The 15,477-nt window shown below is 45.4% G+C and overlaps 2 protein-coding genes across 10 annotated transcripts in view; one reads left to right on the forward strand and one right to left on the reverse strand.

Annotated features, from left to right (window-relative positions):
* LOC120406986 (protein FAM47E-like) overlaps nucleotides 1–15,477 on the reverse strand; it is a 69,400-nt gene that overhangs the window by 42,509 nt on the left and 11,414 nt on the right. For 2 of the 7 annotated variants that reach the window (XM_039542248.1, XM_039542239.1), the window contains exon 1: nucleotides 3,307–3,444. The exons of 3 other annotated variants lie outside the window; for them this stretch is intronic. The gene's annotated coding sequence lies outside the window, so the exon portion shown is untranslated. Of the gene's footprint in view, nucleotides 1–2,180; nucleotides 2,293–3,306; nucleotides 3,445–15,477 lie in introns of those variants that run through there. 2 more of the 7 variants (XM_039542240.1, XM_039542242.1) reach the window with 2 other exon arrangements.
* On the forward strand, nucleotides 237–15,409 carry LOC120406987 (C-X-C motif chemokine 10-like). Of its 3 annotated transcripts, none has more exons than XM_039542251.1 (4): nucleotides 237–850; nucleotides 13,014–13,140; nucleotides 13,755–13,844; nucleotides 14,617–15,409. In XM_039542251.1, exons 1-4 carry the CDS (start codon nucleotides 790–792, stop codon nucleotides 14,639–14,641), a joined length of 303 nt encoding a protein of 100 aa, XP_039398185.1. In that variant the 5' UTR covers nucleotides 237–789; the 3' UTR covers nucleotides 14,642–15,409. The 3 variants fall into 3 exon arrangements, with proteins under 3 accessions (XP_039398185.1, XP_039398183.1, XP_039398184.1); XM_039542249.1 differs by lacking the exons at nucleotides 13,014–13,140; nucleotides 13,755–13,844; nucleotides 14,617–15,409 and adding exons at nucleotides 1,625–1,751; nucleotides 2,466–2,555; nucleotides 3,288–3,424 and having other exon boundaries at nucleotides 681–850; XM_039542250.1 differs by lacking the exon at nucleotides 237–850 and adding an exon at nucleotides 11,858–12,174.

The raw sequence follows: 15,477 nt of genomic DNA on the forward strand, positions 1-15,477 counted from the left end.
GATCAGCCTGCAAATGGGATGTGTGCAGGGAGCTGTCTGGGTGATCTCACAAGAGAAACTAACCCAGGGGGATTTCTTAAAGTTAAAGCCCCCCAAAATATTTCAGGGGTGGGACAGAGAAAACAGAGTCAGATTATCTCAACCCCAGTCCCTTAATCCTAAATGTGAGTTGACTCAGCTTTGGGGCTTTTAAATATTAACAGAAATACTGCACTATTTTCCTATTAGTAAGTCCTTCACACTTGCACAGAATTTGTAGTGAAAACTTCAGACCATGTTTCCGAGCAAGATTCCTAAGATATATGAGAAAACAGGGCACCCTTAATGGAGGGACAGGAGCTGAGATAACTTGACTCCCTTCCCCCGACTCCTCACCCCACACAATGTTTATTTGTGGCTTTCACTTCAAGAATTTCCCCTGTGTTATGTTTGCCTAGGAGAGCAAAAAGGCAGCTCCGCTCTCTGCACACATAGAGGCGTGCGTGGATCACTTCCTAACACTCACTGAAAGTGAAACCTAGTTTGAGTCCTTATGAGAAATCAGGAATTTCAATTAAAAGGGAACAGCTGGCAAAGCAAAGCCATTCTGTCACCTGCTGGGACTTTCCCATACAGCTTGAATAATCTCTGGATATTTTAGCTGTCTTGGCAATAATCAAGACCAATCAGCATCAAGGAGGGAAAAGGCTTAGTGTATAAATGTACACTGGGAAACACTTTCTCTTAGGCACTTCTCAATCTCTCCCAGCCATCCAAGAATAATACAGAAGAACCTTCACTCTCATCACCATGAAGGGAAGCTGGGCTGTTGTCCTTTGTTCACTGCTCCTGATTGCAGTTGAAATTCAAGGTAAGAGGCAGCAATATCACAAGAGACGTGTAATGCAGTGAGAAAGCCAGAGGCATGGGTCACTGGGAAGCTGTGTAGAATAAATGCTTGGAAGTTACTTTTGTGGGAAAAAAGTGATCTCAGTTCAGGGTTTGTGTTCTACTGCAGCGTGCAAACATCTGTCCGCTCTGCTTGTGTCTAGAAGGTGTGTGTGTTGTCCACACAGGACTCAGACTGACCAGCTTGTATTTAGCAGGGAAATTAATATGAGAGTTTTCGGCAGGCCTGGATTTGTGCCCAGACTGTCCCCTCGTTTGTAAGGGTGTGAAATCAGCCTCAGTCTATCATATTTTGTCTTATTTTAATCACCGGAGGAAGACAGTTTGGGTCTGACCCAAAGCACATTGAAGTCAGTGGGAACTTTCCCACGGATTTCAATGGGTGTTGGATCAGACCCTTTGTGAGCAACCATGATTTTAGTTCCAACTGCTCATTCACTCCCATCACTTTTACACCAGAGCGACTCCTGTTTTCCACTGACTCGTGTGAGAGCAGAATCAGGCCCTCTGACTTCAAAACTAATGAGATCAAGGCAAAAGAGTGTAGCTTTTTGTAACATTGTCCTAATGTAAATATGCACATGGTAACACTGCAGGACAAATTACTCTGCAGTCCTGAGGATGAAATGGAGTGTTTTCAACCTCTCCTCTTCCAACTTAAATATATTTTACTGAAGACATCTCAGGTATCTAATATCGTTCTAATTTCTCTCTCTCCTGGGCCCATTTCTTTTAGGGCACTTGACCTCTGGAAAAGGACGTTGCAGCTGCACAGGGAAAGGTTCTGATTTCATTCAGCGAAACACCTTAGGAAAAATAGAAGTGATTCCTAAGAGCTCTTCCTGTGACCATGTTGAGATCATGTGAGTAATGACTTAACCACTCAGCTATCACCACTCAGTGGGGCTGTTGTTGCAATGGCAGGAAATATGGGGATTTCCCCCGCTTTAACGTAAGCCCAGGTTCTGATGTCCATCTCCGTATTACAAGCAAAGCGAAGTGCAATGAGGCTAGAGCCTAAGGCCCAGATCATCAGCTGGTGTGATCAACACAGCTTCATAGACTCCCATGGAAATACACCAACTGAGGACTAGCCTGGAGGGTGGGATTCTCCAGGGCTCGGTGCCTTGTTTAGTCATTGACCCCAGACCTGAAGAGGAGCATTTTCTGCACTCCTTTGGCACAAGGGTCAATGACTACACAGGTTGTAGGGAATCAGGCCCTGAGGCTAGATGAGAACCTAGATCCCACTTGCTGGGTGCATAGAAATACATCAGGTAGATCATACAAACGCTTTAGCTGATTTGAGGTCTTTTGATTGTATATTCGCTCCCAGGTCATGGGACAATGTAGCGTATCACTCAGCTCACCGAGGGCCAGACTCCTGCTATTCAGACCCTGGTCCTAGATAACAAAGACAATGGTGACCTTTCCATAGTATGGAAATATATTCTGTTTTTGGGGTGACCAGATAGCAAATGCGAAAAATCAGAATGGAGTGGGGGGCGGGGGTAATAGGTGCCTATTAAGGAAAACCCCAAAAAATCAGTATATCTGTTTTGCTTTGTTCATTTCAGTGCGACAATGAAGCCCAGTGGAGAGCAAAGATGTTTGAACCCTAATTCCAAATGGGTACAGAAGATGGTGACAGCCCTCATCAAGAAAAGGTAGGTTTCCCATCTGTCATGGGCTTAAGAGCTCACTTTATTCTTATACCTCAGTGAGATCCAACTTTGGGCTCAATTGATGGTCACTGCAGTCTCACAGCCTGTGCCTGAACCACTGCTCACAGCATCCTCAGAAACCTGCATTGCAACCCCAGAAAATGGCAGATTTCTTGGGACACAGTATAAGCTATCTGGGGCATAGAGAATAGCCCCTGCTTCAAGCAGAAGAGCAGGTCAAATTCACTGCATTGTTTCAAAAGGAAAAACAAGTTTGTTTAATGGCCTGTGTGTCACAGACTCAGTACTACACTCGCTTGTGCTGAATTTTGGGGCTCTTCACCCATGGGTGGACTTCAAGAGCTGGGAAGAATAGCCGTCCTATTGAGAAATCACATAATCCTTTAGGACCAGACTGTGCCACATTTACCCTCACCAAGTAACACCTTACTCCACAAGTAATCCTATAGAAAGCAAAGGGGCTATTCACAGCGTAAGGTGCCAATCAGCTTAACAGTGGCAGAATCTGGTCCTTTAAATTTAACTTACTGTTCTACCAAGTACTCGATGGTCCTGATACTGATGTGACTTAAACTGGTGTAAATCAGAGTCAGTCCAATGGAGTGGCACAGTGTAAAGGTAATGTGAGAGGAAAATCAAGCCCTTCTGTATGTGAAATCCAGAAAGAAACATTCTAATGAAAGGATAAAGTTCCCACTGTGTTTATTTTGACAGGTCTTCACAAAGCACTCACCTGTAAAGGAGAAGAGCTAAGGATCACTTCAACAGCGCTTCAGGCTCCCTCTACAGTGAGCAATGAACTTGTCTGTTTCCTCCACCTGGCTCTACAGCTTTTAGAATACAAATGCTGCAGCTGAGGCAAGTTGTTCCCAGCACAAAGTCGTTGTATCCATTAAGGTAACATCTGGGTTTGACATCATCTCAGCACTGTGATGGAACATGAGCCTGTCATGGCAGGACATGTAGTGTGGCCTCTGTAACCTCAGTAATCCTACTGGCAAACCAGTGACAGTAAAGGCCCAGTTTGTCTTTGGGGTCTCCTGGTGGATATAAGGGGTAATAGCTTGATTCTGCTTATCTAATTAGCAAATATTTCTTTGAGCCACATGGATGGGTAATTATATTATTATAATCATAACTCAGAGATAAAAATATTCTCAGGTAACACATAATAAGAATTCCAAGTTATTTTTTTCTAGCAGGTTTGAAATTAATGTAATTCTTAGATATACATGTTCCATGTTAATTTATATAATATCACATATGATTGTTGTTCTAGGGTATGTGAAACATTTGCCTGTAGGCTTTATAAATAAAATTGAAGGATTATAATCTAAAGCGAACCACACTCTGTGTTTAACTGATGTATAAACGTTTATTACATAGATTAAATGCATCTGATCATTATGAAATGTAATATAACAAATGACTGTAATATAATATTCACAAACATTCCTTGTGTTAGACTTCTCCTTTTAAAGATAAACCAATTAAAGTGAATAAAAGACACTAAAAAACTGTAACAGCTGCCTTGGAGTTTGTACTATGTAATCATTCATCAGCTGAAATTTCATTCAGAGTGCTAGGTATATTTACAGTTGAGTAACTCCATCTGAGAATAAATGCTAATATCCTACCATATTAATCTGATAAAAATACACGTATAGAAAGCTCAATGCTTGTGTACATTCATTCACACTACAGTGAACCAATATGCAACCAACAACACTTTCTCAAGTCCTCCTACTACACCTTTAACACCAGAACTGCACCCCATCCCCACTCATCTACTTACCTTTCCGTGTTGCCCCAAAGAAAACTCTGGAAGAATAGCTAAGCATTGCAGCTTCACCTGAAGGTCAAGTCAACACATTTGGTCTTTGGCAAAGTGGGGTGGGAAAGCTAGTTCACAGGAGGGCACCTCCCTGAAGAGGTTCTGGGCCTGATTCCCGTTTACACAGCGGCTCTTTGCCTTGGTGTGGCAGCACGAAGGGGCTGAGACGTGTGTCCCTGGTCTGTGACAGAAAGAAGCTGGTCCCAGACGAGCAGCACAGGGGCCCAGACCCTCCAGAGTATGTAGGTACCTAATTCCTACTGATTCCAGCGGGAACTAAGTGTCCAACACCTTAGGTGAACTGGTGCTGCCAGTCCCAGCTGGAATCCCCCCTCCGCTGGCCAGGGACAGCTCTTTCCCTTTAATACAATGAATTCCTATTAACGGGGAACACTGTAATGAAGCATTCTGCACCTATCACTGTGCCTGCCCCAACGAGCCCCATCTCTAGTGCTGGCCTTGCTGCCCAGCACCCTCAGCAGCACACAGATACTTCCTGAAGCTTTGAAGGGGACGGCGCATGCCTGCGGGGCAGCAGAGATCAAAACACTGAGCAGAGCCATCAGGGCAGGCTTGTGGGATACTGGCGGAAGCCAGTTTTGTCGACAAAACAATCAGCAGTGTCTACACTGGCTCTTTGTCGACAATAATGCGAGGGGAAAAGACAAAAAAGTCTCTTTTAGGTTTGGAAGTTTTTTCTCGCCAAAACTGGGCATTTCTCCCGGCAAAAGTCCCTTTGCAGTGTGTACGCTCTTCAGGCTGGGCCCACAACATTTTGGCACCTGAGGCAGGGAGCTCAAATGCCGCCCCCCATGGCCCCTCGCTTGGGCCAAAACTTGAAAGGTCTCAATTCTGCCTTCTTCCTGTTCTACTCCTCTCATGGTACTGCTCTGCTACCTACCCAATAAAGGAGAACTAACAACTTAAAATGCCTTGTTCAAAAAGTTTAACACTTAACTTTCAAATGCCTGAACAGCAAATGTAACTTTTCTTGTCTGCATAGTAAACACTGGCATTTGTATCTGTTTGAATAATCCAAGTGGGGCTTTCCGGGCCGCCTTGGTTGCAAAGATTTGAACTGCTGCCTGCTGAAGGTCCACAGTCTGGGCCAGCTCATGCTCTATTGAGATGGTTGCAAGGCCGACCAGCCTTTCCTGTGTCATTGTGGAGCGTAGATGTGTTTTTATTAACTTCAGCTTGGAGAAGCTGCATTCTCCACTGGCAACTGTTACAGGAAGTGTTAGAAGTATGTGCAGAGCAACAAAAGCATTTGGGAAGAGGGTGGTCATCTTATCTGTGCACATCTATTCCAGAACAGCCTCTGGAGTTGATCCTGCTGAAATGTATCTTGAAAGGGCTTTCAGTTCATCACCTAAATCACTCGCATCAATATCGCGCATGTCATCATGTGCCAGCACTGTCTCTAGTGCCCTGCATTGCTGGTGTAGGTCTTCTTCAGGTATAGTGAGGAGTTTTGGAACATCATACAACATCCCAAATATACTGCTGTGTTCCTTGAGCAGCATGAAACGTTCTTCAACTGACTGTATTGCACAATCTAGCACCTGGTTAAAGAATTCAACTTTGAATTGTTGTTTGGGGTCTCTTATGGGATTATCCTGTGCCTTGTAACCAAAATTTCTTCTTTGGTGACTCTTGTATTCTTGAATGGGTGGGAAAATAGATTCAGTGTGAAGTTCTTCTGCCAACTTCTGTGCACTCTTCTGAACTTTTTGAAATCCCTCATCTGACTATTAAGACTGTAGGTGTGACCAGGGCCGGCTCCAGGCCCCAGCATGCCAAGCGCGTGCTTGGGGCGACATGCCGCGGGGGGCGCTCCGCCGGTTGCCGAGAGGGCGGCAGGCAGCTCCGGTGGACCTCCCACAGGCGTGCCTTCGGATGCTCCACCGGAGCCCCTGACCAGCGGACCCTCCGCAGGCACGTCTGCAGGAGGTCCACCGAAGCTGCGGGACCGGCGACCGCCAGAGCGCCCCCCCGCGGCCTGCTGCCGTGCTTGGGGCGGCGAAATTGCTAGAGCCGCCCCTGGGTGTGACTTTGCTTTGTCCAGTTGTTCCATTGCTCCAGATAGAACAAGGTCAACACCTTGGAGTCTCTTGCTTACAACATGTATTTCAAACAGTATGGCATGCCACAACACTAAGCCACACAGAAATGTGAAGTTATGTATGTTTCTGGTGATTCCATTTCCCTCTGCCACTGTTCTCCCATGAACAGTTTCTGTCATAGCATTATCCTCCATAATGGCAACTATGGCATCATCTATCTTCCCAATTTGGTGTTTGATAGGCTTTATCGCCTCCACGTGACTTTCCCATTGTGTGGCACTCAGTGGTCAGTGTCAGAGAGGATGTTCCCTGATGTTGCTTCAAAATTTGGCATCGATGAGTTGATGCGGAGAAAAATACATAGATGCTTTGAATTACATTAAAAAATTCAGCAGCCTCACTAGAAGCTGATGCTGCATCACTGACCACCAAGTTCAATGAATGAGAACTGCATGGGACAAAAAGCCTCGAGGGTTTAACTCTCGGCTCTGTGTCTGCACTCCTCTGTTCTTTCCTCTCATGTTGGCACCATTATCGTAGCCCTGATCTCTCATGTCAACTATCGCAATTCCTGTATCTTCCAGCTTTTTAAGAAGTACATTTGTCATACCAGCTCCTGTAGTATCGTCAATGTCAATACATTCTAGAAAATGCTCTCTGACAGTCACCATTGCAGGGACATTTTCACTAGGTTCTGTTCTTGTTACAGTGCTAATAAGCGATGGTCACATAAACACCACCCTATACGGGACACCTACTGACCGCTATACTTACCTACATGCCTCCAGCTTTCATCCAGATCACATTACACAATCCATTGTCTACAGCCAAGCTCTAAGATACGACCACGTTTGCTCCGAACCCTCAGCCAGAGACCTACAGGATCTCTATCAAGTGTTCTTAAAACTACAGTACCCCGCCCCGGTGAAGTGAAGAAACAGATTGACAGAGCCAGAAGGGTACCCAGAAGTCACCTACTACAAGACAGGACCAACAAAGAAAGTAACAGAACGCCTCTAGCTGTCACCTACAGCCAGTGATGAGCTGCCAAAATCTTAACAACTGGTTCCCTACCAGGTCTTCGGTGGCACTTCGGCAGCGGCTCCTTCAGTGCTGCTGAAGACCCATAGCGAGTGAAGGACCCGCCGCCAAAGTGCCGCCAAAGACTCGGAGTGCCGCCCGGTGAGTACAGGCCCCACATGTTTTATTACGTGTTTTTTTTTAGTAATCCCTGCCGGGGCCCCATTGAAACTGTTCGAATTGGGCCCCGCACTTCCTAAAACCGGCCCTGCACATCGGGGCTGCAAAATTGTATTGGGAGCCAGGTAGGGAAGGCTGTGCCTCCCAAAACAGCCTGACTCCCCCATCCGACCCCCACCCATGTCCTGCCCCCGACTGCCCCCCTCAGAACCCGCAAGGGCCGCAAGCAACCCATTACCTCCCCCTGCTCCTTGTCCCCTGACCACCCCCTCCCGAGACCCCCCACCCTAACTGCCCCAGAACCCCTCCCCACCCCCTACCCAATTCACCCTGCTCCCTGTCCCCTGACTCCCCTGACCCCATCCACCACCACCCCGACAGACCCCCAGAACTCATGCCTACCCAAACCCGCTTCGTTCCCCATCCCCTGGCCTCCCCGCCCCAGAACCTCCGCCCCCTCCAACCGCTCCCTGCCCGGCCCCTGCCTTATCCAACCCCTCCTCCCAGGCCAGGCCCAGCCCCCTTACCATGCTGCTCAGGGCAGCGTGTAAGAATGCCGCGCGGCCCGCTGGAGCTCGCAGCCCCCACCTTATCTTGCTCCTCCAAGCGGCAGGAGCTGCAGAGCTGCCCAGAGCGCTGGTGCCGGTGGCTCGGCATGCGGCGGCTCTGCGAGGTAAGGGGAAGCGGAGGAGGGGTTGGGGGAGCCTCCCCAGCTGGGAACTCAGGCCGGGGACAGAATGGGCACGTGGACCAGAGTTGTTTGCCCACCCACCCGTTTAACAGCCGGTTCTACACCAGCTTCTAAATTTAACCACCAGTTCCTGCGAACCGGTGGGAACTGGCTCCAGCTCACCACTGCCTACAGCCCCCAACTAAAACCTCTCCAGCGCATCAACAAGGATCTACAACCTATCCTGAAGGACGATCCCTCACTCTCACAGACCTTGGAGACAGGCCACTCCTCGCTTACAGACAGCCCTCCAACCTGAAGCAAATACTCACCAGCAACCACACAACAAAAACATTCACCCAGGAACCAAACCCGGTGCCAACTCTGTCCACATATCTATTCAAGGGACACCATCATAGGACCCAGCCACATCAGCCACACCATCCGGGGCTCATTCACCTGCACATCTACCAATGTGATATATGCCATTATGTGCCAGCAGTGCCCCTCTGCCATATACATTGGCCAAACCAGACAGTCCCTAGACAAAAGAATAAATGGACACAAATCTGACATCAGGAATCATAACATTCAAAAACCAGTAAGAGAGCACTTCAATCTCCCTGGTCACTCAATAACACACCTAAAAGTGGCAATTCTTCAACAAAAAATTTCAAAAACAGACTCCAATGTGAAACTGCAGAACTGGAATTAATTTGCAAACTGGACACCATCAGATTAGGCCTGAATAAAGACTTGGAGTGGTTGGGTCATTACAAAACATAAACCTAATTTCCTCAATACTAATTTCCTCCTACTGTTACTCACACATTCTTGTCAACTGTCTGAAATGGGCCACTCTCATTACCACTTCAAAAGTTATATTTCTTCCCTTGGTATTCTGCTGTTAAGTGAATTATCTCGTTAGACTGACCTCACACTTGGTAAGGCAACTCCTATCCTTTCATGTATTTATACCTGCTCCTATATTTTCCACTCCATGCATCTGATGAAGTGGGTTTTTGCTCACGAAAGCTTATGCCTAAATAAATTTGTTGGTCTCTAAGGTGCCACAAGGACTCCTCGTTGTTCCAGCCCAAAAGGAATTACTTTGAGGAAGTTCTATGGTCTGCATGATAAAAGTCAGACTAGGGCCTGGTCTACGCTTAAAGTTTAGGTCGGCATGGCTACATTGCTCGGGGGGGTGGATTTTTCACACACCTGAGTCATGTGGCTATGTTGACCGAACCCCCCGTGTAGGTGTAGCTAGGATGACAGAAGAATGCTTCTGTTGACCTAGTTACCACCCGCTTGGAGAGGTGGAGCTCCTACAGTGATGTCACGGTGGCCTGCATCTATACTATGGGGTTATTGCGGCGTAGCTACAGCACCATAGCTATGCTGCTATCGTCCCATATAGAAGATGTGGCCTAGATGGTCCCTTTTGGCCTTGGAATCGAGGACTCTTCTCACACAAGAAATACTCAGTCCTTCAATATGCAGAATATCATTCGAGGCTAAATGATTCTTCCATTTTAGTTCATTATTTTCTAGCACAATGTCTTTTTTTATGCCACAGTTGTTTTGTATTAATGGCAGGAAGCTCCACTGCCCTTTTGGTCTCCTAATTGCTTGTTATCTATTTGGCATAGCACTCTAATACGGAATTCTGAGTTTATTTTAGTTAGAGTGGAAATCCCCAGATATGCTGCGTCGCAGAAAAACTCAGTTCTCGCTTTTTGTTTGGGTGCAGCAGAGTCAGATACTTTCTTCTGTTTAGCAGCTACACCAGGGAGAGAGTGCACTAGGACATAGGGTCTCCCCTTCCTAGACAGGACTCTCAACAGGTAAACAATTATAGCAAGCATTTATACATTTGTTACAGACAATAATAAGCAACAGCTGCATTTTGTTTATACCTAGGTCATCCTGGTATCTTGTTTTTCTCACTTAAGAGACGCCAGTCTACATATTGTATTATCTACACAAGGTCGAAAAACAACTTCTCACACAGTTCTTTTCCACTTGCCTCACACAATCCTTGCTTCTACAAATCTCGCGTTATTAGGGTTACAGTTAGCCTAACTCTGGCTAACAGAGACTGTCATGCATTAAGATCCTCTACAAATCCCTGTCAGTTCTTTCTGTACTTCCACAGCTGTATCACATCAGTTGGTTTCCCACTGATGCAAATAAGACTTAGGTATGTGCTTAAAGTGTTTTCCTGATTAGGGGCCTGTGAAGGGGTCAACTGGTGTCTCCTTATAGCCAGGTGTGGTGTAGCAGCTCTCTCTTCACTGGGTGTGTGTGTGTGTCTTCTGCTGGTGGCTGTTCCGCCTGTGTGGCAGTTTGCCTCTTCCAGTGATGTGGCCCTCCAGCCAGGTCCCTTCAAATGTAACACTTCTTTATGTCTTAGAGTTCAGAACTATAACACACAAGAACACCAAAACAGAAGGAGACAAAGCAGGCTGCTCCCGAGAGCAGGGAGGAACAACTCACTCTATCTAACAGGCCTTTCTGACTGCAAACTCACTGCTGCTAGTGTTAGGCCCAGCTCACACACTACATTACAGAGCCCTCTAGCCTGGAAGCAGGACCAGGTGAACCACCCCCTCCCTGAAATTTAAAGTTATAACCTACAATTTTAAACACAGTTTTAATATACCACAATTTGGACCTCACTGAACCTGTGTCATTCCTTCATATTTATATGTTGTGAAAGAGCAGAAGACAATTGCTAAAGACCAGAATCCAGGGTCCGTACTCATACTACATAGCACCACACTCCTGGTGCAGTATCACTGAAAATATTGCCTTGTAAATTAAACTAAGTAGAGAGTATACAGTCTAGGTGGGGAAGTCACAAAAGCCAGTAGTCCTGTGGAATTTTTTGTTTTTGCCGGCTGTTCCCTTTTCATTTAAGCACCTCTTTTCTCATCGGAACACTAAGTAGGTTTCATTTTCTGTGACTCTTAGGAAATGATCAGCCTGCAAATGGGATGTGTGCAGGGCGCTGTCTGGGTGATCTCACAAGAGACACTAACCCAGAGGGATTTCTTAAAGTTAAAGCCCCCCAAAATATTTCAGGGGTGGGACAGAGAAAACAGAGTCAGATTATCTCAACTCCAGTTCCTTAATCCTAAATGTGAGTTGACTCAGCTTTGGGGCTTTTAAATATTAACAGAAATACTGCACTATTTTCCTATGAGTAAGTCCTTCACACTTGCACGGAATTTGTAGTGAAAACTTCAGACCATGTTTCCAAGCAAGATTCCTAGGAGATATCAGAAAACAGGGCACCCTTAATGGAGAGACAGGAGCGGAGATAACTTGACTCCCTTCCCCTGACTCCTCACCCCACACAATGTTTATTTGTGGCTTTCACTTCAAGAATTTCCCCTGTGTTATGTTTGCCTAGGAGAGCAAAAAGGCAGCTCCGCTCCCTGCACACACAGAGGCGTGCGTGGATCACTTCCTAACACTCACTGAAAGTGAAACCTAGTTTGAGTCCTTATGAGAAATCAGGAATTTCAATTAAAAGGGAACAGCTGGCAAAGCAAAGCCATTCTGTCACCTGCTGGGACTTTCCCATACAGCTTGAATAATCTCTGGTTCTTTTAGCTGTCTTGGCAATAATCAAGACCAATCAGCATCAAGGAGGGAAAAGGCTTAGTGTATAAATGTACACTGGGAAACACTTTCTCTTAGGCACTCCTCAATCTCTCCCAGCCATCCAAGAATAATACAGAAGAACCTTCACTCTCATCACCATGAAGGGAAGCTGGGCTGTCGTCCTTTGTTCATTGTTCCTGATTGCAGTTGAAATTCAAGGTAAGAGGCAGCAATATCACAAAAGACGTGTAATGCAGTGAGAAAGCCAGAGGCGTGGGTCACTGGGAAGCTGTGTAGAATAAATGCTTGGAAGTTACTTTTGTTGGATCTCGGTTCAGGGTTTATGTCCTACTGCAGCGCGCAAACATCTGTCCGCTCTGCTTGTGTCTAGAAGGTGTGTGTGTTGTCCACACAGGACTCAGACTGACCAGCTTGTATTTAGCAGGGAAACGAATATGAGAGTTTTCGGCAGGCTTGGATTTGTGCCCAGACTGTCCCCTAGTTTGTAAGGATGTGAAATCAGCCTCAGTCTATCATATTTTGTCTTGTTTTAATCACCGGAGGAAGACAGTTTGGGCCTGATCCAAAGCACATTCAAGTCAGTGGGAACTTTCTTACTGATTTCAATGGGTGTTGGATCAGACCCTTTGTGAACAACAATGATTTTAGTTGCAACTGCTCATTCACTCCCATCACTTTTACACCGGGGCGACTCCTATTTTCCATTGACTCATGTGAGAGCAGAATCAGGCCCTCTGACTTCCAATCAAGACTGATAACAGAAAAGAAATTCTCAGCTCTGGAAGAAAGAGGTTCAGAAGGCCCTAGTGTAAACAAATGAACGGAGATCAAGGCAAAAGAGTGTAGTGCTTTTTGTGACGTTGTCCTAATGTAAATATGCACATGGTAACATTGCAGGACAAATTACTCTGCAGCCCTGAGGCTGAAATGCAGTGTTTTCAACCTCTCCTCTACCGACTTAAATATATTTTACTGAAAACATCTCAGGTATCTAATATCATTCTAATCTCTCGCTCTCCTGGGCCCATTTCTTTTAGGGCAGCTGGCCTATGGAAAAGGACGTTGCAGCTGCATAGACAAAGGTTCTAATTTCATTCAGCGAAAAGCCTTAGGAAAAATAGAAGTGATTCCCAAGAGCTCTTCCTGTGACCATGTTGAGATCATGTGAGTAATGACTTAACCACTCAGCTATCACCACTCAGTGGGGCTGTTGTTGCAATGGCAGGAAATATGGGGATTCCTCCCCCCTTTAACGTAACCCCAGGTTCTGATGTCCATCTCCGTATTACAAGCAAAGCGAAGTGCAATGAGGCTAGGGACTAAGGCCCAGATCATCAGCTGGTGTGATCAACACAGCTTCATAGACTCCCATGGAAATACACCAACTGAAGACTAGCCTGGAGGGTGGGATTCTCCAGGGCTCGGTGCCTTGTTTAGTCATTGACCCCAGATCTGAAGAGGAGCATTTTCTGCACTCCCTTGGCACAAGGGTCAATGACTACACAGGTTGTAGGGAATCAGGCCTTGAGGCTAGATGAGAACCTAGATCCCACTTGCTGGGTGCATAGAAATACATCAGGTAGATCATACAAATGCTTTAGCTGATTTGAGGTCTTTTGATTGTATATTCGCTCCCAGCTCATGGCCACAATGTAGCGTATCACTCAGCTCACCGAGAGCCAGACTCCTGCTATTCAGACCCTGATCCCAGATAACAAAGACATTTGTGACCTTTCCATTGTATGGAAATGAATTCTGTTTTGTTTTGTTCATTTCAGTGCGACAGTGAAGCCCACTGGAGAGCAAAGATGCTTGAACCCTAATTCCAAATGGGTTCAGAAGTTGGTGACAGCCCTCATCAAGAAAAGGTAGGTTTCCCATCCGTCTGCATGGAAAAACTCTCATGCGCTTAAGAGCTCGCTTTATTCTTATACATCGGGGAGATCCAACTTTGCGCTCAATTGATGGTCACTGCAGTCTCACAGCCTGTGCCTGAACCACTGCTCACAGCATCCTCAGAAACCTGCATTGAAACCCCAGAAAATGGCAGATTTCTTGGGAGACAGTATTAGGTATCTGGGGTATACAGAACTCCCCATTGCAGCAATACCCCCTGCTTCACGCAGAAGAGCAGGTCAAATGCACTGCAGACTTTCAAAGGGAAAAACAAGTTAGTTTAAACAGCCTGTGTGACTCAGACTCAGTACTAAACTGACTTGTGCTTAATTTTGGGAATCTTTACCCATGTGTGGGCTTCAAAAGCTGGGAAGAATGGCCATCCATGATGCCTATTGAGAAATCACAATCCTTTAGGACTAGATTGTGCCACATTTACCCTCGCTGAGTAACACCGTTCTCCACAAGTAATCCTATAGAAAGCAACGGGAGTATTCACAGAGTAAAGTGCCAATCAGCTTAACAGTGGCAGAATCTGGTCCTTTGAATTTAACCTACTGTTCTACCAAGTACTCGATGGTCCTGATACTGATGTGACTTAAATGGGTGTAAATCAGAGTCAGTCCAATGGAGTGGCACAGCATAAAGCTAGTGTGAGAGGAAAATCAAGCCCTTCTGTATGTGAAATCCAGAAAGAAACATTCTAATGAAAGGATAAAGTTCCCACTGTGTTTATTTTGACAGGTCTTCACAAAGCACTCACCTGTAAAGGAGAAGAGCTAAGGATCACTTCAACAGCGCTTCAGGCTCCCTCTACAGTGAGCAATGAACTTGTCTGTTTCCTCCACCTGGCTCTACAGCTTTTAAAATACAAATGCTGCAGCTGAGGAAAGTTGTTCCCAGCACAAAGTCATTGCATCCATTAAGATGACATCTGGGTATGACATCATCTCAGCACTGTGATGGAACATGAGCCTGTCATGGCAGGACATGTAGTGAGGCCTCTGTAACCTCAGTAATCCTACTGGCAAACCAGTGACAGTGAAGGCCCAGTTTGTCTTTGGGGTCTCCTGGTGGCTATAAGTGGTAATAGATTGATTCTGCTTATCTAATTAGCAAATATTTATTTGAGTCACAGGGACTGGTTATTATATAATTATAATAATCATAACTTGGAGATAAAAATATTCTCAGGTAACACATACTAAGAATTCCAAGTTAGTTTTTCTACCAGGTTTGAAATTAATGTAATTCTTAGACATACATGTTCCATGTTAATTTATATAATATCACATATGATTGTTGTTCTAGGGTATGTGAAACATTTGTCTGTAGGCTTTGTAAATAAAATTGAAGAAGGCTTATAATCTAAAGCGAATCACACTGTGTGTTTAACTGATGTGTAAACAATTATTACATAGATTAAATGCATCTGATCATTATGAAATGTAATATAACAAATGACTGTAATATAATATTCACAAACATTCCTTGTGTTAGACTTCTCCTTTTAAAGATAAACGAATTAAAGTGAATAAAAGACACTGAAACTGTAACAGTTGCCTTGGAGTTTGTACTATGTAATCATTCATCAACTGAAATTTC

Source organism: Mauremys reevesii, linkage group 5 (genome assembly GCF_016161935.1).
Source record: "Mauremys reevesii isolate NIE-2019 linkage group 5, ASM1616193v1, whole genome shotgun sequence".
Lineage (NCBI taxonomy): Eukaryota > Metazoa > Chordata > Testudines > Geoemydidae > Mauremys > Mauremys reevesii.